Consider the following 26435-nt stretch of genomic DNA (forward strand, 5'->3'; position numbering starts at 1 on the left):
TTCCTTGGTAATTTTTTGGGTAAAACAGTTCTTTTCGAATATACCAACAGATTGGAAGGAACCAAGAACAAAGGACCTGTGGCAGACTTGGTTTGGAGTGATTTAAAGTAGTTGGGATAATACCACATATTTGGTTGCCACTCTTGAATTCCAGTACTCCTTTCTTCTTGCAAAAGCTCTTTATGAAAAGTTGTTTTGTTGTTTTAGAGCCCCTGTGCTCTCAGGGGTGTATTGTAGAGGAATTACAGCTGACCTCACTGTGCTCTGTGAGGTATATCCCATCTCTTGCTTCACATGAAGTCTTTTTAATGTCCCAGTTATCCTGTCCAGCTGCTGCAGTGCTCAGTTATCCGCAGCCCACTGGCTGGTGAAAGTGACCTCTTTATTAGACTAGCATTACACAGTGCTGCTCACATGCTGCAGTTACAGTGCTATTTCACATTTCCCAAATAGGACACTGAATATCTTGCATGATGTCTTAATACCGGGGGTATGACAAAGTGCAGGCACTCACATCTACAAACATAAGGAAAGCAGCTGAGATCAGGGATTCCTGAGCTGTGGACCTTTGAGGCTGGGAAGTTGAAGCAGGCAAGTATTCATTCCTTCATGCTTGCTTTATTATTTCTTTCTTGCCCGTGCCAAGGGATAGGCCACTGGGACTCTGCAGTTAGTGTGCCCTTTTACAGCATTTCTTAGGTTAATTGATGACCCCAAAAAACTTTGCTAACTCTCTGGAACCTGAAAGAACCATCATTATCACGACATGATGTTACATGCCCACGGTCCTGTTACATCTACAAATGCCTGCACATTTCCCTAGGGGAGTGTAATCAAGAGCACAGCACAGTTTACAACTGCAGAGGATAGTATGCTACACAAAAGCATTTTTAGAGAAGAGTTAGTATGTGTCTTTTGATCATCAGAGAGGCAACGGTGCTTTTCATCCTGTGAAGGGGTGCCTGTGAAGATGAATAGTGAAAGCAAACCTACATCCTGAGCAGGCTGAACTCCCTGCACAGAACTATTCTCTGCTGGAAGCTTTAAAAATATACGTAGATAAATAAATAAAAAGGAAGTAGTTTGGGGAAACCTTCAACAAGCTGAAAAGAGGTAAAAGGTGTGGAACAGCTACTCACTGAGAAATGTATGCAGCCTTCCTCTGGCTGGATTCATGTCTTGGTAATGGAGACAAGTATCTCAACTACCAGGTACGTGGCTGAAAGAGAGGAAATCTTTTTCTTGAAGCTGTGCCACCAACTAGCAAATAGGACCTGAAGGAGCAGCATGGAGCTGTGTCAGGGGAGGGTCGGGTGGTGTGTTAGGGACAGGACAGGTTCTTCACCAGAGGGTGAAGGCTGCCTAGGGCACTGGGCACAGCACTACTGGAGGTAAAGGAGCATCTAGGCATTGCTGTCAGACGTTAAGAGCCTGGATTTTGGGTGTTCCTGTTGTCAGGAACAGGTGCTTGACTGAAAGCTCTGTTCCCTGATCCTCCTTCCAGGCTCTTTGCCGGCGACAGGTTAACGCAGGATACACGTTAAACCCGCAAGCATCCCTCCTGCCTCAAGCAAGAGAGCTGTATCTCGGTGACAGCTGCCCGGAGACCACCCACACTCCCCTCAGCCATTTTTCTATATTTCAGCCTAAAACAGCCGCACAGGGCGAGGGCACCACCACCCGCTCGGGTAAGGCGGGCAGGGCGGCGAGCGGCCTCCTCCGGCCCGAGCAGCGCGGGCTCCGCTCTAGGGGGCAGCAGCACCCCGCCCGCCGTGATGCTGAGGGGCGGCCCGGCCCGGCGGGGCCCGGAAGGCGCCGCGCTCCCTCCCCGCGGCCGCTGAGTGGCGGCGGCGCGTCACGTGTGCTCGGCCGGGCCGGGCCGGGTCGCGGCGCACCGCCCCGGGCGCAGCGTGTCCTGCGCGGCGGTGCGACATGTCCCACCAGACCGGCATCCAAGGTACTGCCCTCCTTCCTCCCCTCCGGGCCGTCCTCGCGTCGCCGCGCGTTCCCGCTCGGCGGCAGCGTTCTCCCCGCCGCTTCTTTGTTCGCTCCCAACGGGGCCTTTCTCCCGTAACGGAGCACGGCGGGCGCTGGCAGCCCCGCGGGGATCGGGCTGAGTGCGGCTGGGAGGGATTTCCCTCACAGCGCCTGGCGTGGTGCGGAACGTGTCCTCGGGGCACAGGTGTCCTCCTGTGGAGACAGCCTCGGGAACCGCAGCGCTGCAGGAGGACCTCGAGAGAGCCGGAGCTGGGGTGGAGGGACCGAAAAAGCCAAGGAGAACCTTTTTATCCCGGCGTGTCCCGGCCTTGGAGAATGTGAGGAGCAATGGGAAGACGGCGGAGTGCTGTCTGTCGGGATTATCCGCCTCTCGGCATCGCTAAAGCGGGGATAATACAGCAGCAGGATTATGGGGTTTGCGGTTTTCTTGTTTAGATTTCTGCAGCCTGCTTGTTCGGTGACTAACGTGGTGTACTTTGTCTGCTCCCCCGCGTTTATTGTTGCAGGTGACTTTTGTCCTCGCTGCGGTTGCTCTTAACTGCTCTTCCAACCCCTTTTAGCCCTCTGGATGCGTTGGTTCTGCAGCCTGGCACTTCTCTGCTCTTCCTCCCCCCCTGTGCCAGCTCAGCGTTAAGTTGGCATAGCTGCTTGGTTTAAGTTGAGCACCCCTTCCCAGACTGGAGTGCACCTCAAACAGTATTTTTCTAAGTTTGGGGATACTGTTCCAGCGGCTCTTAATTCTCTTGTGCTCCTCCCTCCAACCACGCCAAGGCAGAGGGCAAGAGCACCCTGTTGCTTACCATGACCAAGAATGGCTAAGCCTCTTCTGTGCTCTCTCATTTCATTGAGAGCCTTTTGTCCTCTAGAGAGAGCTGCAGTGAGCTCGGCTGCTTTCCTGCCCTGATCCTGCCTTGGCAGGCTGGGATACAGCCCACTTATCAGGGGTCTCGTTTGTAGCAAAGCTGCAGTTGGAAGAGGGATAGTGTTTGTTGTGCCGTTGCTGGCATTAGCAACAAACAGGCTACTGTGGCTCATAAACAATCGCAAGATTTGGCAGCATGGAGCGCTCTTTTCTAGAAACAGAAATGAAGTAATGGGGACAGTGATGTGTACCAGGCAAATGTTAAAAGGACGGGGCTTTCAAACAAAGCAGCAGATATAGTCACGGGGTGCACTGAGCTATGGGGAAATTCACAAGACTATGTTCAGCTCTTCCAAATTGTTTCAAAAATGTATTTTTGAAATAAACCTTATTGCATTTTAATATTCCGTATTACAGGTAAGTCACTTTGAAAGTGCAGCAGAGTAAATGTAAGTAGTTGATACAGTGTATGTTTATAGGCTATTTTACACTGTCCTGTGAAGACTGGAACCAGTTTTTATTAAGGGACTATCCAAATATGGAAGAGTTTACTTAAAGCAAATCTACTCATTGAGGAAAGTAGCATGTAGGTCGCTCAAAAGTCCTGCCTCCTATTTATTTCCATGGAAACTGCAACAGATGAAAGAGCACAGTAACACCATTTGAAAGAGCAAAAGTCTCAGCTACAAAACACAGTTTTTCAGCATAGTCACCACCATTAGCTCTGTGTTTTGACCAGTGATGAACAAGAGCCTGCGTGCCATGCTTATAAAAATCTGCACCAGGATCAGTGACCCACTGCTGCTGTCACCTCCCACCGCCTCACTGTGCTCACATCCACTGAATGGTCTCCATAAATGTTGAGCAAGCATTGATGAATGTCCACGTTTGCAGTTTTTTCTGCATGGAGGAATTCAGTTGCATGCTTTTACTTCGTAGATGCTTCTGTGTCGGACGCTGTTTGTCAGGCTGTTCTGCTGCTGCCATCTGTCACATGGCAACAAATGGGATGGAATATTGGTGGGAAGGTGCAGCCTCTATTGCCACGCTGCTGACATCCACCTTTGCTGTCATGGGCCAACGTAATAAAATAGGAGGCATTACTTATAGAGCAGCACTTGTGCGTGTCAGCTTGTCTATCTTAGCTTTGTGTGTTGTGCTTTTTGAAAAACGCTGCCAAGTACAGCACTAAAACAGCAGGCAACTTGCATTGCTGGGTAGAGCAGGATAGGTGGGACTGAGACACATCCTGCGTGTTTCTTCCCAAGTGTATAATGAGGCGTTTCCACTACTGAAATACAGCTTCTATAACAGAAGCAGCAATGTATATGCAGACAACGGACATGATCATCGTTGTGAATGTTCTTTAGAAAAGAAATTAAACTGCAAGCTGGCCAGTGAGATTCCAAGACCAAACTGTAATTGAGGTCTTTGCTCTGCAGAAGGTTTAAATAGAACACGATATCCCTCTGTGAATTTTCTGACCTTTGTATGGGGAAGTGTATCTCACAGATAGTGAGGCTGTTTCTCAATCACTAGCATCAAGTAGATCCAGTAGACCTGAAGAGGACCAACCCTTCTGGGAGAATTGGGAAGTCTGGGAAGTGGTGTAATGTTTGTGTGCTGAGTGGAAGTGTGAGGAAAAGCAGAGATGGTCAGAAAAGCTGATTGCAGTGAGGGTCTGCACTGCTGATTGGGAAGATGCTAACTGGGATGAAGGTGGGGTCGGACTGGAGTCCCAGTGCAGTTGTGTTTGTGTAGATGCTAGCGCTTTGTCTCTGTCCTCTGGACCATTATGGAACTCCAGAATGGGCCTGTCCTTTGCTTTCATGGACCTGAGTTTTACGTGTTTTGATTATGGCAGAAATATAGCCAGATGCCATCTGTTCCCTTGGCCTCAACGTGACTGTAAATAATCCTTTTTCTTTGTTTCCTGGTGTGTTGTTTGTTTTGCGGGTGCTGTCCTCCGTGCTGTGGGATTACTTAAAGGGCCAGCTTGCGACAAGTGTTCTTCAATAAATGCAGGACAGCCCCATGTCTGGGGTGTACTTAAACTGATTTGCACACAGATTATTTAGCAAAGCAGTTGAAATTAGAATGATATTTGCAGGACTCGAGCCCAGTTGTGCTTACAGAAGTGATCCGTCGTACTTGTGTTGTAGTGTCATTGTGATTTATGGAAATATCAAAATATTTTTTAGCTACTTTTTTGTAATTTCATTTAATCTACTCTACTGTGATAGGTCAGGGATTGAAAAGTGTCATCAAAGTGCTTGCAAGGACATGATTTGATAGAAAAGTTGAGCGAAGAGCGTCAGCCTTCCTTGGTACCCTTCAGAGAAGCATCCTCAGGAAAGACAGGTGATTTTTGCAGACAGGCTCTAACGTTTTCCAGACAGGCATCAGGTTTGTGTCCTCAGGCTTTCAACAAACTTTCAGGCTTCATGAAGCTCCTGTAATTTGAGATGCATTTATTTCTATTGTGTTACTATATGAACCATGAAACCTGAGAGTGATGATGTGATGTCACCTTTAATTTTCACAGTGATGAAAATGATATGGTATTGCAAGTAAGCAGGGCTGTTCTGAAAATGTTTGCAATGTTGTCTGTGATCTTTTTGTGGCATGCCTGTGGCTGGAACAGCATTTGATGGCTCCCGTGTTCCTTTTTGAGTCCAACATCATAGCCACGGGCTAGGTGTACGTTTTTCCAGTGTTGTTTTTACCTTCCTGAGTACTCTTTGTTCTTGGAAAGGAGAATATGTTAATTTGCTTACTTTTATTTTCTCCTTTTCAGCTAGTGAAAATGTTAAAGACATCTTCGTTGGAGCCAGAAACGGAAAATACAGGATCTTGAAAATAGTCATTGACAATGGTTAGTCAAGTCTTACTGTTTTTTTCTCTGATTCTTCTGGATATTTTCCTAGTTACTTTGTAGAATTATTGAAAAAACAGAACTCCTCAAAGCTTAATGTTAACAAAGTCTTTCATATCCTGAAGGTAGAAATTGAGTTTTAGTGATGTTGAGGTTTCAGTATGACATTCCTGAATTAGAATTTTTATTCTGAATGTCATTTTGTATTCTTCCAAGATCCATTGCTTCTTTCAGATGTACACATGAAATGCCCACCTCGTTATCTCTTCTTTTTTTTTTTTCCTTTTCAAAGTTCATTCATTCACTGTACACTGAAAAACCTGTTAGCTGGAGAAAGGTGCATGTGTACGTGCATGCACACACATACATTTATTGTTAGGTAAGTAACCTGCTGTTATCTTCTTTCTGTTTGCTTTTTAATTTTTTAAGTTTTCCACCATTTTTCCCTGCTTTTCTCAAGGTGAGAGAATAGTAATAGCAGTAATATTATAGTCAGGTCACTGCAGTAAAAAGTGTCACCAACACAGGTTACTAAGTCTTGGCCTATATTTTTTTATTAGGAAAGTTAAAACAGTGTGCTTGTGTATAGCTGATGCTTTTTAGTACAAAGTGAAGTTCATAAGTAGGGAACGTTTTCTGTTTTTGTCTTAATTTTTTTTCCTCTGTGTGCTTGGGTGTGTACATATGTGCATGCAATTTGTATGTGGAAGTAGAGTACAGCCTAATTCTGTTTTCCACAGTTCAAAAAGAATCTTCTCATGCTGCCAGGGTGCTGGAAGCAAAACAGTTCCCTCATGTGTTTGCAGGAGCTTTCAGCAACTGCCCTTAGTGAGCAGATAACACTCCAATGGAGTTCTGCTAATTTGAGTGAATAAGAGAACAGGTTTGCTGCTGGGAGATATAGTTGCTATGTTTATTTTTTTTGTTTGTTTCTTTATTCAAGTGACTATAAAGAGCTAGGAATTGGCAGGTACGTTCTAGATGTCCTGGTCATCTAGGTGTACAGCTTCAGCTCCATGCATTGGAAAAGTACGGTGGGAGAGTGGCTTGTTTGAAATGTTCTGCAGTTAGAGGCTGTTGTATTTCTGTCTGAAGTATTAAAGGTCAGGTCTGAGACTCTTGAAAGATACTATGCATACCAACTGCTATGGGCCCTTAAACTGCTGTGGGAACCATATAAACAAGGTGTTTCTCCTTCAGCTGTGGGGGCTAGTATTTGAAAGTTGGTGTTTTGAAAAATACCAAGTAATATTTTCCATTGGAAGCTGGGATGGGATTTATATGTAAGAGAGAAATCTTGTTGCTTCAGTTGTTCACATAATTAAATCTCATCTGAAGTATTCTGTGCGGACTTAAGCCAATTATACATAATAAACAACTTCAGTCATTTAAAGAGACTGTAGTTATGAAGCTGTATTAGAAAGGGCTTGATCTATTTACATGGTCAAATTTAAGTGGTTACTGCAAACATATTCATTCCAAACTCTTTTCACTGTACAATTAACTGTCTCCTTACAATGAGCACAAACACTGGAGCGTGTTAGAGCATCAGTAATTCTAATTTTAATCTTTAAAAACCTACTCTCATCTTATTTCTACTTAAATATTTCAATTTGAAAATACAGGAATGTTATGGTTTCTGCCTAGCAAAGGGCAGTTTTTATTTCTTCTGTGTACACGTTATGCTAAACAGTCTCACCTCTTCAGATCAAAGAACTTGATGACAGCCAGTGCATTGCTTCTCAACTAATGGTATTTTGGTCAAAGTAAGTTAGAGTTTGTGCATACACAGCTTGTGTAGGAATTCACCTGCTAGCACACTGAGTGCTCCTGGCTCCCTTATTGTGGGCATGGTTACAAGAATGTGAAGTGCTTAAGTGTTTATTGTAATAACTGATTTTGAAAAACATTCTCAACTATATAATGGCTGACCCATGGTTTTGGTTCTTGGTTTTAGAGCAGCTTGTTCTGGGATCCTCTAGGCGGCCACTTGGATCGTGGGAAAAGGATTATGATGCTTTTGTTCTTCCTCTTCTTGAAGACAAGCAGCCGTGTTACATATTATACAGATTAGATTCTCAGAATGCTCAAGGATATGAATGGATCTTTATTGCGTGGTCACCTGATCACTCTCCTGTAAGTAAGAGTCATCCAAGGACATACATTTTTAATGGTTTTTCAACAGAATTGCTTGATGCAAATCCCAGATGAGAAGGATTTGGGGAATGAAGCATTTCCCAACTTTGAGCATACTTTCTGCCAAGGAAACTGTGGAAACATTTTCCTTGAAGTTGATTGTGAGTCTAGATGGAGCTTAGTTGGTCCAACTTCTTTCTAGCTCAGTCAGAGGAAAAGCACACTTTTTGTTTGCCTATCTTTCTGTCAGTGTTTGTGGGAATAATGGAAGGACATAGGACAGAAATCCCAATTGTTGTCATCATAGAAAGAAAGATTACAGTTTGAGCTGAAGCTGCTTATTCTGTTTGGTTTGCTGGGAGCCCACTTGGTACTTGTGGATCTGTGACCCACCTGAGAACATCCTCTTTCTTGGAGAGCAAGGGAGGAAACACAAATCAGCCTTACCAGTTTCTAAGAGAAACTGGAGTATTAGCTACAGGCCCAGGGACTGTGAGATAAGGGAGGACAAACTAAAACTATTCCGATTCTTCTGCTACCTTGAATAGCACTTAGGAAGCAGTAGATGAAAAGATGGAGCACATAGAAGAAATTGAGTGGAAAAGATGTGATGAGGATGGTGTGGTGGTGAAATAAGCTGGGGAAAACGGGACTGCAGAGAGAGGAATATGCATGTTGGATGCAAATTGATACGAAGCAAGCATCATTAGATCTTCTGCTCCTGAAGATTTCATTTTTCCATTCTGTAGTTGAACTACCAAATCAAAAATGATAGCGGGTTATTTGCAGTCTGCTCTTTCTGTAGCGTGTCTATCAGTAGACAAACTGGTGGCGAATGATATAAACTGCTGTGTTTATTTTTTCCTATTTAGAAATAGTAAGGATTGTGTTCAATTTTTTTTAAAATTATTTTTATATTTTTAAAGCTCATACTCTAATTAAAGCTGCAGTATGGCTTTGGAATTAGTTTAATAATAATGCACAGTAAAATGTCTTGTTGAGCACTTGAGAATTTAATAGTATATATTAGTATCATGCTTTAGAGCTCATTCTGTGGTTTTATTTGTTAATAACAAAATGCAATTTCAAACCATGCTTTCAGATCTTAAAATATTTGTTCAAGAAGGCTGTTTGGTAGTGGGCTTGATACCTCAAAGTGCTACTGTACACTTGTGCTCTGTGTGCTAAGGGGAAGGAAGAAATAAACAAAAAACTCACACTGTTTTATGATATACTAGGTTCGTCAGAAAATGTTGTATGCAGCAACACGAGCAACACTGAAGAAAGAATTTGGAGGTGGTCATATTAAGGATGAAGTATTTGGAACAGTAGAGGTACGTTCTAAGGAATACTGATTATAATTGATGATTTAACTGCTATTAATTTGTGGTGGTGTTGCTCTTTTTGATGAAGAAATAGTGGGTTGAAAATTCTGTGCATTATTGTAACATTAAAATGTAATGACTCTCATTTGAAAAAAAAAATTATATTTAACAGCGTAGGACTATGGTGTCCTTCCTTCAAGTGGGTTTTAAAACTGAATGATCTGTGACAAACAGTACAATGTTTTAATCTCACTGCATGCTTATGAATCCTCAAAAAGCTTTAACAGTTAAAACTTTCAGGCCAGATGTTTGCAAAAGCCATTGTGGACATATGGGTCTGAATCAGGTGGGCTAGAACAGTTATAGGTGAGACTTTAGCATCTGAAAACAAACTTTTTTATCTTAAAGCAACGGTGTGAAGCTGTCCGCTCTTTAAAATCTGACTGTGAAATATAATTCAAATCCATGGCTGCTATCTTAATTTATGAAAAAGAATTTGGGTAGCTACTAATTTATCAGTGAAAATATTAATATTCGAGTTGAGATTTAGACTAGATATTAGGAAGACATTCTTTACTGTGAGGATGGTGAGACACTGGAACAGGTCACCCAGTGAGGCTGTGCATGCCCCCTCCCTGGAAGCATTCCAGGCCAGGCTGGATGGGGCCCCAAGCAACCTGGTCTAGAGGGAGGTGTCCCTGCCTATAGCAGGGAACTACAAGATGGAACTGGAACTACAAGATCTTAAAGGTCCCTTCCAGCCCAAACCATTTGGTGATTCTGTGAGTGCTCAGTTATGGTAAGATAGTTGGAAGGTGTGCACATGAAGAGGGCTGAATAACTTCATACACACCTCTGCTTTCACAAAGAACTATTTTTGAACTAGCAAGGTAATTATGGGCTGACTGTGGAAATGCTGCCCACTGTGCAGTTGGGTATAAGGGCAACCCAGGGGATCCTGCTGCTCAGGATGCCATGTTGAGTTTGCAAATGCACTTACACTTGCAGTCTGTTTGAATAAAATGGATGTAACTGCATGGGAAATAACTGCTGCATAAACTGCGTTAGAAAAAAAATATATATTTCTGAAAAATGATGAATACGGATACTGTGCTTTCAGGATGATGTTTCACTGAATGGATATAAAAAATATTTGATATCACAGTCCGCCCCGGCACCTCTGACTGCAGCAGAAGAGGAACTTCGACAAATTAAGATTAATGAGGTACCTACAGCTGCTTTCAGCATGGTTGGGCCATTGGAGTTCCTAATATATTGTAGGAAGAGGTTTTTCTAGAGCAAAAAAAAAAAAAAAAAAGGCAGAACAGAAAACTGAAAGCTTCAGTAAGTTTTTGAGTGGATGAGAATACAAACGTGTCTTTCAGTGAGTTGGGTCAGCAGGGTGCTGATGGCTAGAGACAGAGCAGTGGGATCTTGCAAGGTCCAGTGTCTTTGTCAGAGGCCTGCTGCCTAACGTGCTTTTCATATCAGTGAATGTGCTTCATTGAGAAGGTTACCCAAGGAGTGGCACAGGTTGCCCTCAGGGACTGCAGAGCTGGAGGACTGCGGTTAAGTTAGCAACTGAAATGTTTCAGAGGATTCTTTACTCAAACTTTTCCATCATTAATCTCTGTTTTGGACATGTCTTAATAGATCTTGTGTTGATCTTATGAGTTCTTCAGGCATCTTTTACAGCTGTTGTTCACGTCTTTGATATATGGCATGTTTCTTTGGGGATTGGACTCAGTAATCTCTTGAGTCCCTTCCAACTCCTGCAATTCTCTCATAAGTTCATAAGTTCATAAGGTTGGAAAGGACCTATAAGATCATCTAGTCCAACCATCCTCCTATCACTATCTCTACCCAACTACTAAATCTCTCAACCTTTAAGATAGAACTCTTCTAAAGCAAGACATGATGTTTTACCATATTATTGCTTTTAATTGTTTTTTTCATCTATCGTACATAGTCGTGTTATTGCTCTGAGTCCACATAAAGTTTTGTTGGCCACGGATCCTATAGCAGTGTTATTACAGCTTGACAAAGTACTGCTGCCTGCTATCTATGAGCTGCTTCTCATATCATTACAGATTGCATGGAGAAGGCAGAGAAAAGCCATTCCTAAATTTTTTTTCCCTCACTCTCCTTTACATCCTCAGGAGCTCTGCATTCCTTACCAGTTCTTTCTTCTGGGCTGAAGAGTTCTAATCTGTGTATTTTTTTTTCCTCTTTCTAACAAAGGTGACACACACTTCTGATCTTTCTGCTTTTCTCTGCAGTTTCTCCAGTTCTTCTATAAAATTTATGAAAAGGAGGGAAGGAGAAGCCAGAACTGCACGTAGTAGTCAAGATACGGGCATGTTGCTGATAGCTGAAGTGTGTAATGACGTATTCTGTACTCTAACAACTTTTAACATTTCATTTGTTGGTGGGTGTTTGGTTGATGGATTGCCAAAAGCAGCCACTGGGCTGCCATTTCCAGGGAAGTATTTTATGTGACCAGAAAGGTCCTGCTCCTGAATGGTAGTAGCCATCTCAACCTCATCACCCTATAGGTAGAAGAAAGATATTTTTCCTCTTGCATATAATATTTTACACGTATCAACATCCCATTTCATCTGCCACTTTATCACCCCCTCAGCAGCCATCACTAACAAATCTTATGGTATGATTTAGGTATTCTTAAGTGACTTGGGTGTTTTCTTCAGCTTTAGTGGACTGACATATGGTATGGACAAGTAGATTTGTTTCCTTCTAAATGTAACGTTGTGCTGGGTTACTCTCCTCCTGTTCCCAAACTCTGTAGCTTGCTTTTATAGTTTTTAGTGCTTTTACCACATTTTGTTCTGTGATACCAATTTAATAACACTTGTTAGCCAGGTTTTCATGCCTATATTTTTTGTAATTATTTGTCACACAATCTTGTTAATTACTGAACTGAATACAAGAGTAAGTTCTTGTGCCTATCCGATTTCACATTCTCCTTCCTTGATGCTGATAAGCTGTCCTTTAAAGTATGAAGTACGATTTAGTAGTGCCCCATGTGTCTTAGTTTTCCATTACTTTCATCATTGTTGAATATTTCATTATCTTTTATTTTTAATTAAAGCTGAATATCTTCCAGTTGATAGATCTAAAACCCACGCTTCCTATTCTGAATGCTTTTCTGTCTTCTTACTGCTTCTTCATCAATGTTAAATGTGTTTGTAAAATTATAAAAGGAAGTCAGTACATTCAAAAGCTAATACTTGCACAGAAATATTAGGCTTGGCAACACTGGAGGCCAGAACTCATTTTCAGAGAAATTGTGCATGACTGTTAAGATATGCCACAAAAATTCTTGAGAAGTGTCTTTTAAAACAACTGTCCTTTTATCTCGAATAGTTTGTGTGCCTGAGGTAACTAGATTATGAGCGACTGTCTAGCTTGCAGTTACCATGGATTTTTCCACTGTGTTAAACCTCCTAGAAATCAAAAGTTGAAGCTGTGCTTGTTCGTCTGTTTGCTTTCTCTTTGGTATAGGCTTTTTGAAGGTGGATGCTGAAGTGGGAGGGAGGGAGGGAGGATGTTTCCTTTATTTTTCCTTCAAGATCAGTCTGTCTAAGCCACGTTTTTTCTTTATTCTTCCCAGAGTTTGACTCCCTGTAATCACATTTTCATGTTTTTATCTGAAATGTATCAAGATAAAGTTCGTGAATGACACTGTCAGCTGAAAAGTACAATGCAGCACAGGAAAATCAGACTCTTTCCTCCTGGCCTATTCTATCTTTGTAATAGTGTTTAGCTACAGCTTCCCTGACACTGAGGCAGTTTTCTCTCTCATGATTCCTTGGGTTCTGTTGCTTCAGAGATAAGAAACTGTTTTTAGGTAAGCAAGCAAATGTGACCTGTTAATCCAAAAAAAAAAAAAAGCAAGTCTTATGTATAAGGGGGTGATGGTTCAGTGTAGCTTGTTCTTGGAATAGCTGCTGACAGCTTTGCATGTAACCATGTGCAATGCATTGTCAGAAACCGTAGGAGTGTCTGCAGAGATTTCTGCTCATGTTTTCACTGGCTTGTGTTCCAGGTACAAACGGATGTTGGTGTAGATACTAAACATCAAACTCTGCAAGGAGTAGCATTCCCCATTGCTAAAGAAGCCCTTCAGGCTTTGGAGAAATTGAGAAATAAGCAACTCAATTATGTGCAACTGGCAAGTATAAGATAATTCAGATATTTTTAATGGTAGGTACTAAAGAGATTACTTGCACACTAAGCAATGTGTGTTGATGCCTTATGCTGATAAGTTACCATTTGGTATTACTTTAAATCTTTTTTTTCCTACCCTGTCGTGTTCTCTGGTTTGTTTTCTGTGTACTAACTACGTGCAATTTTTCTTCGTTAACAGCAAATTGATATGAAAAATGAAACTATTATTTTGGCCAACACACTTCATACCGAACTTAAGGACTTGCCAAAAAGAATTCCAAAGGATGCTGCACGTTACCACTTCTTCCTGTATAAGCATACTCACGAAGGAGACTATTTGGAATCCATAGGTATGGGAAGATTTCCCAAGATGAAATTTCATTGGTTTGTTCCAGATGAGTAATCTTGAGGCAGAGAGGAAGACGCATCATAAAAGTAGCTTCAAGAATCTGACCTCACGCTGTAACCGTGTTTCAAAGTCGTTTGGTTGCCAAACTGATTGCTGAAGAGTCTTTACCTTTAGAAAGTAGTCAGCTTTTAATTATGAACACATAGATCAGCAGTCATGTGAAAAAATAAACCTCCTTTTAGAAGTGAAACTCTAAAACGTTCAAAACTGCATCCTGGGCATTTTAGCTTTTGTACTGCAGAGTTGATTTGCAATGTCTTTCTGCTGTAAATGATTCTGTGATAGAGGTTTTGATAGGGCTTATTTTTGTTTTGCTTTCTTTTCTTCGTGCAGTTTTCATTTACTCCATGCCAGGGTATACCTGTAGTATACGAGAGCGAATGCTATACTCTAGTTGCAAAAGTCCACTTCTAGAAATTGTAGAAAGACAGCTGTGGATGCCAATAATTAGAAAGGTAAGTACGCTGGGAATACTGCTGTATTCTCCATCCCTCAATTCCTTCTTTAATATCTAGCCATAATTGTTTCTGCCACCGCTTTCCGTAAACAATGATAGGTGCTGTATGGCTATTAAAAATCTGTTTAAGAGCTTGTCCTGAAGAAGAAATAGTTATTAACTAAGCTTTTATCTGGTACATAATTTCTACATAGTTGTAGTAAACCTGTTGTGCAAGAGAGCATTTGAAAGTACTCTGCAGTACTATCGAGAAGTGATGTGTTTCTTACTAAAAGCCCTGTCCTTCTTTGGCTCACAGCATGTTACTGCTGAACTCTAAATTCCTTTAAGGCCAAGGTTTCGTAATGATTCTCAAAACGAAAGGAAGCAGCAGTTCTGGAACTTAAACTGCATCTTAGGAGCCCTTGATGGGGCAATTAAGGACTTAGGAGAAACTTGTCTTTCCCAATTGCAAAGAGTGTACTACTACACACAAAGAACAAGCAGTGTCTCACTTCTGGAGCAGAAACCATAGCAGTGGTCTACCTATGAAATACGTGATCTATTAATGCTTCTGCTCTGTGCAGAAGTTTTGAGGCTTGGTTTCTGATTATTGTGTCCACCTAAAAGAAGTCTACTGTGATGATATAGCTTGAGTAGGTATTGTTGCTGCATGGTTTTATACATCCTTTCTCATAAATGTCTTTGTTAGAGTGAGACAGATACACCTTGTGGCTCTTCACATTCCTGCAGACCTCTTTTTGAGGCGTGTACTTGCAGCAGCAGTACAGTGGCTGGCAAGTGCTACAGTTAGAGGGCTGTGAACTGCTGAATGCTCACAAGACAGTGCCAAAGTTTGTCTGAACTCAGTGTAATTAACAACTGGGCTTTGGCTTCAAAACAGTGTTTTCATTCAGGTTTACATTCTTACACTTAAAACAAAGAAAAATCCCAAACTCTTTGTTAATTAAATTTATTTTAGCTTTTCTCTGGCTCGAATACTTGCTGAGTTGCAGTACTCCACTAATTGTGTGAGTTGTTTATACTCCTCCCCTTTTGTTCTCAAGAGAGCAACATATATGCACGTTGCTTTTCCAAGATTAATTTTTTAATGCACTTTTAGAATCAATTTATTTCCTTTATAAAGAGTGAAGATTGCATTGGAACAATGAGAAGTTTTTACTTTTGAAGGGAGAAGAAATAAAGCAAGTTACAGTTCTGGAAGATCACATGCTGCACTCTTTTATTATAAAGGAAATTTCTAACAAAGTACTAATAAGCACTTTTCCATGGAATGTGCACTCATAGTTATTATGAGGTACTCTGTACGAAAGCTTGGAGCACAAGTTACTTGGTGTATGTACTTGTGCTTTTATTGAAGGAAGAGCTAATTAAATCAGAATGCACTTAATACTGGTAAGGGTATTAAAAAAATTATCCAAGGGGAGGTGAGGTGATTAGGCACAAACTGGAGTACCTCTCATGCTGGACTCTGAATCCTACTGCACATGTTGGTTTTAATATAGCACGTAGAGCTTCAGCAAAATCCCTGCATTTTATTAAATGTGTCTTAAAGATATAACTGCTGTTTTTTTTCAGATTGAAATAGATAATGGTGATGAGTTAACTGCTGACTTCCTTTACGAAGAGGTTCATCCAAAACAACATGCACATAAGCAAAGTTTTGCTAAACCAAAAGGTCCTGCAGGGAAGAGAGGAATCCGAAGACTCATCAGAGGTCCAGCAGAGACTGAAACACCTAGTGATTAGAAACTGCTGTTTGCGTTCATTATAGGGTATTATTACAGCAAAAAAATAAAAAGAAATTCTGACTTTTGCCAATGAACTGAAACCATTCCATTTATAGATAATAAGGAGGAAAACAATGTTCTTTCTCCTCTCCCCTCTTCTGAGCTCAATACTTCCTGTGTTGTGACATGATTATATTTGCTGACTATATTTTACAACACCTGGAAGAGCTGATTATTTTAAAGGTAGAAGAAGAAAACTAAGCTAGTACTCTTGTTTTAAATTAGAATCTGTTATTTAATAGCAATACACGTGATCATAAACTTCACAGACAAGACTATTAAGCCCACATTTTCTGTGGGTAAGTAGCAGCTGTATGCTTAGATAATGAACCTGCATTTGTATGAGTAGCCTACTGCAGTCTGTTTCACTTGTATGAAGAGTTGAATCTTGTCGTTGTCTCAGATAAATCTTTATTTTTCCCAGTAGCTTTTATGGACAATAATGCAAAGGAATGTTTTCTTCTGTTTTTGATGTGATGGATTGCTAGATTTGGGGTTTTATACCAGAAAGATTAAAATCTGTTATCTATTAGTTTATATAAGTACACATTCAGGAATAGCTTATTCTTATTTTTTCCTGTGCAAGAAGCATGGTCATTTCAAATTTGCAACTAATTTAGTGGGCTTCTTTCTTAAAGAAATCTGACATAAAACCACTACAGCTTTTCCAGACTTACATACCACTCATCAGCTTTATATATTACTGAGCAACCAAGGCAATGGGATTAAATATGCAGTCACTATACTCAGTAAATCATGGAGCTGCTTTCAAAGCAATATGCATGAGGTTTCTTCTGAATTATTGATCTTCTATGCACTTGGATCTAAAACTGCAAATTCAGTGAGAATGGCAACAGACTTGCATCGTAATGGTGACTTATTACTGAGATCCAAGTTGTGTTATCAACTGCAACTTTACCTTTCAAGGTATTCTATATCTTCCTCAATGTTTGAATTTTAATAGTAAATTAAATCCAACAAAATCCAGCTAGGTCTGGACCTAGCACTTGGGTAGGATTTTGTGGGATTTGTCTATTTTCTCTGCTTCTCATCTAAATACTAAAATCAGCCAGAACAGACTGAACTCCATTGAACCGTGAGTCATCTGTTTATTAGGAAGAGGAAAAAACAGATGATTTTAACAAGAAGCTTAAAGAAAAAATGATGTAGAAATCAAGTTTCGGATGACCATAAATGTTTTTAAATTGTGTAATGAGGCGAGTACTAAAGGATGGATCGTGTTCCCCAGTGGGGACTTGCTTTGTAGTGTCCTCTATTGAGCTCTGTGTTTTTGATGACTTTTTTAAAGCTACATGGGAGTTGCAAGTCTTGGATCACTGCTTTGGGTGTACACTTCAATATCTGAATCATTTGTTTACCTGATGGAAGATAGCTTTTAGAATAGTGCTGTAGTGAAATGAGGCTTAAACACTACTAGTTCTTAAGATAAAATGTTTTTCATCATTACATCATTTGGAGATACCACCTTGTTACTCACATTTGAAATTGCACTATGTAATATGAAGGTTGCAATAGTTGCTGGTTTTACTGTGGTTTATTTTCTGTATGCAGCAGAGATCTGACACCTCAGCTTTTTTCATTTAATCTTACACACTACATCAGCACAATTCAGTACCTCTTGATCCTCAGCTAATCTCCTGCCCTCAGCTGCTGTGTTCTTTTTCTCCCTCTTCCTTTCCCTTCTAAGGCAAGGAGCAGGTCGTAGGAATTTTTCTTGTGTATTCTATGTCATACAAGCATTATTGTTTTTAAGCATTGCTGTGTATGCAGCTTGCACACTGTAACTACATTTATTTTTAGAGATCTGAATCCTTTCAACACCAAATTTTTTTTAAGGTAAACATTTGACTGTAGCAGTTAAAAATCACTTTGAGAGGGCTTTTTGTTTGAATTTAATAGTCCTGCCTGCATCTCAGCCATAACGAGTGCACATACACTTTTACACAAATTTGAGCTAGTAAAGAAGTACAACTTTTTAATATGAAATATTTTGAACAAGGAACAGTTTGACCTGATGTGGTTACATGCAGGTTGTGGGGTTGTTTTTTTTCTTCCCTCAATCCTGCCCTAGGTAAATGAGGGTAGGAAGTAGAAAGCTTAATCTGGAGGATGGCCAGAGCTGGTTAAGAGATTACACAAGCGAGCTTATAATGAGCTGCTGTACAGTTCAACCCAAAGCAGACAATTCAAGTTATTCTACTTTAAAATATTTCAATGCTAACAGGCAGTTCTCTTTACACTATGTGAAGTCTTGCACTGCCAACTGCCTCTCATGGCCCCTGTAGCTATTTCCTTATTAGCAATAAGCATCTGATCTTTCTGTAAGAAAGATCTAACCTGTTTACATCCATATAGCTGCCTCACATACCACTACTACTGTTGAAGAGTAGAGCCAGCACAAAGTGAGGGCATTAATAGAAGTTATTCTGTGAACTGTCTCTGGTCATTTAATAATTGAAAGTGGCCATTCAGAATTGTTGTTGGCCTCCGTAAATGCCCCAAAGCAACACAGCTGCTTGCAGTTAACTCACAAGCTATTTTATAGCTCTTAATTAACGTGACAACTAATTATTTTTGAAATGTTTATGTTGCAAAGTAGGGAGAAATTGATCTAATAAACCTCCTGTCAGGGGTTTGTCAAACTAATCAAGGTAATAATTGCTCCATTACACAGATAAACACACTAGTAAAGGAACCTTTTGATTTACGGTGTCTGTGTATTAAATGAAAACCATCTTCAGATGCTAGCTAAAATTATCTATTTTGTAACCTACTTTATAAATAAAGATTGATGCTTTAGTTGGTGTTGTCTGAATCAGTTTGTGTTTTGTCTTTAACGAAGATCAATAGTTGAACATCGTGATGTGTAAGTAACAGGAGGCCCTGCAGTATTAAAAGTGGTATAAAAAAAGTAGGTAAGAAGGGAGGTGGGCAACCAGAATTCCTGACTCTTGCTGTTGGAAAAGATTTAATAACATACTGTCAGGCAGCTGCTTTCCCAGTGCTTTACAGAAGTGGATTGGAGACCTCCACAGCAGGATCCAAGCACACTCAGCTCCTCGGGTTCTCATGCTTTCTGTGTGCTGCTTCAGGAAGTTCAGTCCTGTTAAAACATGGAAATAGACAATTAGCAATCTAAAAGTTTCATCTACTGTTAACTCCTCAGCACACAGCAGTATGATTTAACTGTTCAGATAATGATGCTTCCTTAATGTTCAGATGATGATGTTTCCTTAATGTTTTCTTCTCTGAATTGAAAAAAATTAGTTTGCTTCTTGTCTTCCTGTTGCCCTCAAAGAATGCTCAGTGGATTGGCTTTTCTTTTAACAGTCCTGCCAATATATCCCCACGGGGAAGTTAATGATATGGCAATTCAGCAGTGAGAGAAGGAAAGTTTGGGATGTTTTGAACTAGGAATCAAGAGAATAATTTTAATGCAAATGTAATACAAAAAAACAGATACGTTTGTAACAGAAACAGGCTGGAGAGGGAGCAGGCTCAGAACTCTGTGTGAGCTGAAATGTCACAGACAATGAACACTTCTTTGCCTTTTGTGTTAAATATAACTGCAAGCTGGATATCCCAAATTCAAAGTTGAGGCAACTCTTATTTCCATACAAATAAATACTATGGCTGATGAAAAGTGTGTAGGCTTAAAAGGAAACTGGACAAAGAAGGGAGAAAATCTGACAGAGGCATACCAAGCAATGAAGACATTGAATCTTTCACAAAAAGTTAACGAGCTGCAAACTGCAAAACCATAACGCTCTACTGAAGTAGCACTGCCTACAAACCGTTGCAGTCAGCTATCCCCCAGCAGCCACTACTAGCTCACGTCCCAACCACCTGTGGCTGTGCAAACCCCTCACAGCACCCTTCCTAGCACCTCCAGCTGTAGCCAAGGAGAGAAATGTTGCCCTTCATACATATGAGCAACAACACGGATGTATTCTGCCCCTACAGATGTAAAAAGCAGAAAAAAATATCTAGTAGGAAACCTTCAAGTGTCAGCTGGAAGAGTTGTTTAAAGAATTAATTAAGAAGATTTTATTCTTATTTATAGCACTTTTTTTTCTTCCCCCTTCCAGCACCTGAGGTCCAGAAAATGTTATGTGAAAATCACCTCTTTCATCGAGCAGTTGAGCAGTAGACTGCTGGTCCAAAGTATCCAGAATCTTATTATTCACTTCATTCCATTTTGAGACTGCTTTGGTATGTCAATCTGCAAACAAAGCCAAACAAACAAAGCCCACCCAAACCAAAATGAAAACCCCAAAACACAGGAAGCTTTCTGCAGTGACTGTGCGCTTTAGCACTTTATTAATGCACATACATTTAAGTAAGAGCTTAATGATTTGACTAAGGAGAATGCCCAATTAATCCTTGACAATTGACTCCTTTAACAAAATAAACCATCAATATTTGCAATAACTCACATGGACTCTCTGCCTAACATGGAAAATAAGAAGTAACTATAATCATTGTTCATAGGAAGACTTATGTGGTTCATCAACAGAGCTCACCAGAAGAAAGTCACACACATTTCTACATCTGCATTGTGATGTCATTTTTCTGCCTGTGAAACTTCAAAGCTTAAAAGATGTTTTGCAGCACTTATTTGAATAAAACAAATCCCAAGAAGGCTTTCTAAACAACAGTCACATTCACAGGTGTTACCAGTTTGTTCACACTGATATGAACTCTCAAGCTAAAACGCTAAGTAAGTTTGTTTAAATGTGGGTAAGGCTATTGCATCCTGCCAACAAAATAACATAAGTGCCATTTACATCTACGAAGTGTCTTTGTGCTCAGTAGGAATAGTAGCTCTTCTCAAGAAGAAAAAAAAAACAAAGCAGAAAAGCATCTACCCTGTTACAACACATTACTTTGCTGAAGATACTTGATACTTGGCAAGAAAAAGTCAATACACTGTCATACAGAAACGTGTCTAAAAAGCTGTGTAGAGAATGTACCAGCACTGCAGATTGTTCATACAAATAAAAAGACAAAGCTTTCCCATGTTGAGGGTCCTGTGGCTATGGATGCATGAAAAAGTGCCCACGTAACAAAAAACACACAAGGAAATAGCATTACAGTGACAAGACACCTGCATGCCTTAGATGCAGACCAGAAAGTTCTGGAAAGCAGGAAGGCTGATCATGTTGCACTAACTGCTAATAACATTCTCCATTTGCTGCTGGTCTCCTCTCCATTTAGAAAACAGGTGTATCAGAAACATACGTCAAGTTCTTATCTCTTGTAAACACTGCTGGACCTGCAAGAGAGCAGGAAGAAGTACAAGTAACTGACACCAGAACTACAGACACCAATGGCTGGAACTGAGCCTTCAATCTGATAGGCTACATACCATCTTTATGTTTGGCCTCCTGTTCTTCTTCTCATTCAGACACTGCTCAGCAAGTGAATACATTTTATGAACTGAAGGTGCATCCCAGTCACTCATCTTTACATCAACATAATCCTCAATGGTCGCCTCCTCATCCTCAATTTCATCCTTGATGCTTAACTACAAAAGAGTTGGAACCAATGAGCAGAGAACACCATAAGCATCTGAAGATCATGTATTCCACCACAAAAAAAAAAAAAAGACAATTTGCTTTTCAGTGCTCAGGGAAGGAAGCTCAAGGATTGCATCTGACAGGGATTTGAGTTTTCTAAGGTCATCCCAGTTAAGAAGGATAAATATTATGCCACTCCAGAAGATACAGCTTAGAGAAAGTACTTACTAGTCATACACATGTATTCCTAAAGCTGTGTATATGTAAAGAGGGTGATCAGTTACCAAACGGCGTGGGACAAAACCAAACCAGAACTCAGTGCTATTTCATACTTAATGAACAGCTAAGTCTTTACAAAAAAGAATAAATAAAAGAATAAAAAAAAAGAGTAAAGAATCAACTGAGATGAATACCTTCAGTTGTTTTAGTGAAAGAGGAACTATCAAGCTGTCTGGTAAAACAAGGCTGTAGTGGTACATCAAAATAGCACTACAACAAGAAACAGTATCAGAACACAAAAATATAACACAGATTGGAAGGAGATGACCTCGGGGACTGGGGCGATCTCCTACAGCTAGGAGGAAAACTACACTTCTAGAACAGAGATTGATAGAAGAGTTGTTTTCTTAACTACATCTCTTGATGAATAATTTGCTTGTCTCAACACCTGTTGACTGATGACTCCTTTACATGAAATAATCCTGGAGGGAGGAAGAATGCAAAAAAAAAAAGAAAAGAAAAGAAAAAGAAAAAAAAGAAAAATACCAGCAACTGTGGCTCCCGGTTTTCATCTACTGGTGGCAGACCTGTTATTACTTCTAGTAAGACCTAGAAGAAGGAAAAAAAAAAAACCTCAGAATACATGAATCCTTAGCACGCATACTGTTTGAAAAGAGGAACACAATAACTCACCTCTCACACAAATGCTCACAGGGGCAGTGCCTTTCTGATTGGAGTGGGTTGCTTAAATCCAGATAGTCTCAATTTTCTACCTCTTATCAAAATGAAACCAATCAATCACATCACACACAGCTCCCCTCACTCTGCTTACCACTCCAAAGCTGAAGACATCCGATTTAGGCGTTATTTCTCCTCGCAGAGCTTCAGGTGCCATATAGGCTGCTGTTCCTACAACTCTATCAGTCATGATGGTTCGTGTGAATGTTACTGATGCTCTTGCAAGTCCAAAGTCCGAAATCTTGGGCACGAACATATCAGTTAATAAGATATTTGCACTGGTGGAAAGGAGAGAAAAAACAAAAAAAAAGAGGTTTCCTAAACAGGAAATACGTTTCAATGCAGACTAATAACTCTTTAGTAACCAAATGCAAACTGCTATTCTGAATGTTTCCAGAAATAACAGATACTTCAGTTTTTGTTAGATGAATAAATGTGATGAAGTTCTTTTTTTTCTCTTGGTAACTGCTCAATTTCAAATAGCTCTAAATAAATTAAGAGCTGGCTGACGAGAAGAATTTCTGAGAGTCTTTTTTCTTCTTTTGCAAGCATGCAAGAAAAACTGACATCAAAACAAAAACAAAGCAACCAAGCAAAAAACACTAACAAAAACACAGCAAAACACAACAAGAAAAACACAGCACAAGTGAGTATTGCAGCAAAATGGAATTCAACTGTTAGATCTCTACCCAGAACTAATAAAAGCTGGCTTTAATGGTTTATACCTATTATCTAATACAATGTCAACTGTTACAAATTCCAGTGTCAAACAAATACCAATACTTGCATGCTCCTGAAAGGGAAACAATACTGCTTAATGCTGGAACAATCTCCATGCTGTGTTTCTATTTGATCTCCAGCTTTTCACCAGTCTTAGAGAAAATCTGAACAGTGAAAATGCAAGTTGCAAAATGGAATCAAAGCAAAAGCAAAACAAAGCCAAATTCAATCCTGTAATACAATCAACTCACAGCAGTTAGAAGAGTAGAGCAGCATAAGATAAGAAAACGTGTCCCTTCCAGGCACTACACATCTTGATGCTTAAGCAGGAAAGAAAGAAGAAATGTTAGTTGTCAAAGCAGCAAGTACATTTTACGGTAGAGCTGAAGCAAAAACTACTTCCTCACAGGAAGTTCAACAAAAGCTATACAACCTAGATTTAGCAGAGGTGTCAGAAGCCAGAAAGCCACTGAAACATTCATCCATGACACCCAACCCATCAGTTGCTCCTTGCCAACCTACAATAGAAGTAGGGTATCCGTATCTAGGCATTTTCTTGAGACATTTTGACTACTTTGTCATTAAAAAAAACAACAACCAAAACATCAAACTTGCTATAAGAAATAAGTGAACATACATCAACTTTAAAGGTCCATAAGCTTCACAAACCTGCTTTAAATCATTTTAACATCTTCATATTAAACAGAAGGAGATCAAAGAAGGCACTCAGAAGTGCTCTAAGAGAAAAAAAACAGTGGGTGAAAACCCAGACTTTCAGATGAAAAATCTGAAAAACCCCCAATTTAAAAAGTCAGTGTTCTGTTACAGCAATTGCCAAAGAACAGAACTCCTACACATCTTTGCAGTGCTCAGATTGCTATTTGAAAGTGACAGATAACCACAGACTCATAATTATCTTTAGAAGTCTGTACTAGTCATGTCCCTGTGGCACAGGTGAGACCATGGTGATGGATAGCACTTGCAGAAAGATTGCACCCTTGCCTAAAGCACTGAATCTTCCAGACATTAAAAGGGTACAGCGACAAAAAAAAGCACCCAGCGATTGTCAGTAGCTTTTACCTTTTAATGTCTCTGTGAATATGATTATTGTCATGCAAAAAGTTGATGCCATTTGCTGTACCTTCAGCAATTTCACACCTTGTATTCCAAGAAATTGGTGGAGTGCCATCCTTGAATAAGAAGGGAGAAAAGGAAGAATAAATGTGAAGATCCAAAGTATGTTTTTTCTTAATAACATGAAACAAAAAAAGAAAACAATCCAGAACAATTACTTGTTACATTTTGTGGTTTTCAAGTGATTAATTTAAGAAAAGATGAATGGTATAGATTTCTCAATTTCCTTTTGCTGAGATATAGCCACCTGTCACATTTAGTTCTCTCTCCCACATTTTGCATTAGGTTTATTCACCTGGTATAAAAGTTTGCAATAATATTTAACTCTGACAATATGAGATATGCTGCACTGCAAGAAACTACCTGCACCTACCCACATCTTGTGCATTCTATAAGCACTTCTTAATCCTGTCATAGCATCCTACCTCCTCCCTCGCCAGCTCCTCAAAGCCCAGACAAGAAGCAGATGACTAAAGTTTGCAGTTTCACTGTGAATCCTGCTTTATCAGCAAGAACACAGCCAGTATACACATTCATCATTTCTTTTACCTTGCCAGATGAAGACTTCTTCTGAATTTATAGTGTCAATTAGTTCCCTTTGTACCTTTGTTTTCTACTTCAGCTTTCAGTTACCATTATTCTGCTCATTATTCAACTCACTGCTAATGACCAGCAAGTGGACGGATGAACATTTTTACACACATCCCTGTGGAGAACAGATCATTTCTGCAGACCAGCTTTCACTGACCAACACAAACTAATGTGGACATTCAGCTAGCAGGTTAAAGCTAGCTTACTGTTTGCACCACTCTAACAAGTGGCAACCAGTCCCTCCACCAAACAGTCACTGATCCCTTATTAAAGGCCAGGGCCAAAAGATACGAGATTTGATAAGTCAAATGAAAGCACTGTATTTACACAAAGTACTAATAACAAAAAAAAAAAAAGTACACCATGTTTCTTTACACGCTTCTGAAAAAGATATGCAGACTATGAACATCATGTTACAGCTACTATCACAAGGGCAGTGAACAATGGCCAATTTTACACTGCAAAATCTAAGAAAAAGCAAAGAACAAACCAGTCTCAAACACAGGAACAATACTGCAGCATGCTCTGCTCATAACAAGTCTGCAGAGCAGCGTGGACTTCAGGATAGTGGCACATTACATTACATTGTTACTCTGCTTTCACCAAGCAACACTGAGTCAAAAAACATTTGTATAAAATGTTACTGGAAGACTAAGTACTATTGTATTTGTCCTACTTCTTGAAGACAGAAGTACTTGAACACTGCTTAGCTTCTACTGTTCCAGAAAAGATTTCAGAAACAGCTCCTCTTAAAGACTTTACTTACCAGACAAGCAAGTCTGTCAAGCAGAGAGCCATTGGGCATGTATTCATACACCAAACATGGCTGAGCACCATCACTTGAGAAACCAAGCAATTCTACTAGATTTTCATGTTTACACCTAAAGCAAAAATAAAATAAAATAAAAAATTCTATTTAGAGATGCTCTGCAAATCTCCTAACATTTGTGATCCCCAATCCCACATTCCAGCCTTATCACACAGACGTACAGACACACACAGCCACGTTTCTGCAGCAGTACGTAAATGCTGACTGCTTGTGCTTTGCATGAAACATTTTCATTAAACCTGGAAATTTAAGTTACACTGGTAAAACAAAAGGAGACCACACTGAAGTGTTATCTGTCAACTCAGGTTCTCAGAAAAAGTTATGACACTTATGTTCCTGTACTTACTTTGCCATAATTTCTATTTCTTGATCAAATTGCTGTTTCAAATCCTGTTCACTAACATCAACCATCTACAAAGAGAGCATTTGACATTAATATTGCTGGAAGTATTAAAATGCATGATTGTTCAAAAAAAAAGAAATGAATTGTAAGCCTTCCTTTTAAACAGTTACACATAACTTCTAAACAATTTACCATATTTTTTTTAAACTGAACTCAAACTATCAGAATGTGATTTTTAGTTTTTAATATCACGTAACATTATATCATCGTAGTAATTAATA

At 39.9% G+C, this 26435-nt stretch overlaps 2 protein-coding genes across 3 annotated transcripts in view; one reads left to right on the top strand and one right to left on the bottom strand.

The window, feature by feature from the left end:
* The window catches only part of IRAK4 (interleukin 1 receptor associated kinase 4), a 125085-nt gene that overhangs the window by 91372 nt on the left and 7278 nt on the right, over positions 1-26435 (bottom strand). The window contains exons 5-11 of the mRNA XM_065743448.1: positions 26158-26222; positions 25749-25863; positions 24338-24447; positions 22632-22815; positions 22346-22408; positions 21430-21588; positions 21069-21336 (exon numbers count right to left, since the gene is read on the bottom strand). Of these exons, the coding sequence (XP_065599520.1) occupies positions 21304-21336; positions 21430-21588; positions 22346-22408; positions 22632-22815; positions 24338-24447; positions 25749-25863; positions 26158-26222 (729 nt within the window). The 3' untranslated portion in view covers positions 21069-21303. The remainder of the gene's footprint in view (positions 1-21068; positions 21337-21429; positions 21589-22345; positions 22409-22631; positions 22816-24337; positions 24448-25748; positions 25864-26157; positions 26223-26435) is intronic.
* TWF1 (twinfilin actin binding protein 1) lies at positions 1860-16367 on the top strand. 2 transcript variants are annotated; one of them, XM_065743398.1, is made up of 9 exons: positions 1860-1957; positions 5658-5735; positions 7693-7871; positions 9110-9205; positions 10317-10421; positions 13263-13388; positions 13584-13734; positions 14127-14248; positions 15829-16367. In XM_065743398.1, exons 1-9 carry the CDS (start codon positions 1933-1935, stop codon positions 15997-15999), a joined length of 1053 nt encoding a protein of 350 aa, XP_065599470.1. In that variant the 5' UTR covers positions 1860-1932; the 3' UTR covers positions 16000-16367. The 2 variants fall into 2 exon arrangements, with proteins under 2 accessions (XP_065599470.1, XP_065599471.1); XM_065743399.1 differs by lacking the exon at positions 1860-1957 and adding an exon at positions 2245-2412 and having other exon boundaries at positions 5662-5735.

Source organism: Cyrtonyx montezumae, unplaced genomic scaffold (assembly GCF_038088225.1).
Source record: "Cyrtonyx montezumae isolate F1298 unplaced genomic scaffold, pur_monq_1.0 scaffold_3, whole genome shotgun sequence".
NCBI classification, from domain to species: Eukaryota; Metazoa; Chordata; class Aves; order Galliformes; family Odontophoridae; genus Cyrtonyx; species Cyrtonyx montezumae.

Coding starts and splice junctions, on each gene's coding strand:
- TWF1 (XM_065743398.1), top strand. CDS start 1,933: ATGTCCCACCAGACCGGCATCCAAG. Junction 7,872..9,109: donor GGTCACCTGATCACTCTCCT/GTAAGTAAGAGT, acceptor ATGATATACTAG/GTTCGTCAGAAAATGTTGTA. Junction 13,389..13,583: donor AACTCAATTATGTGCAACTG/GCAAGTATAAGA, acceptor CTTCGTTAACAG/CAAATTGATATGAAAAATGA.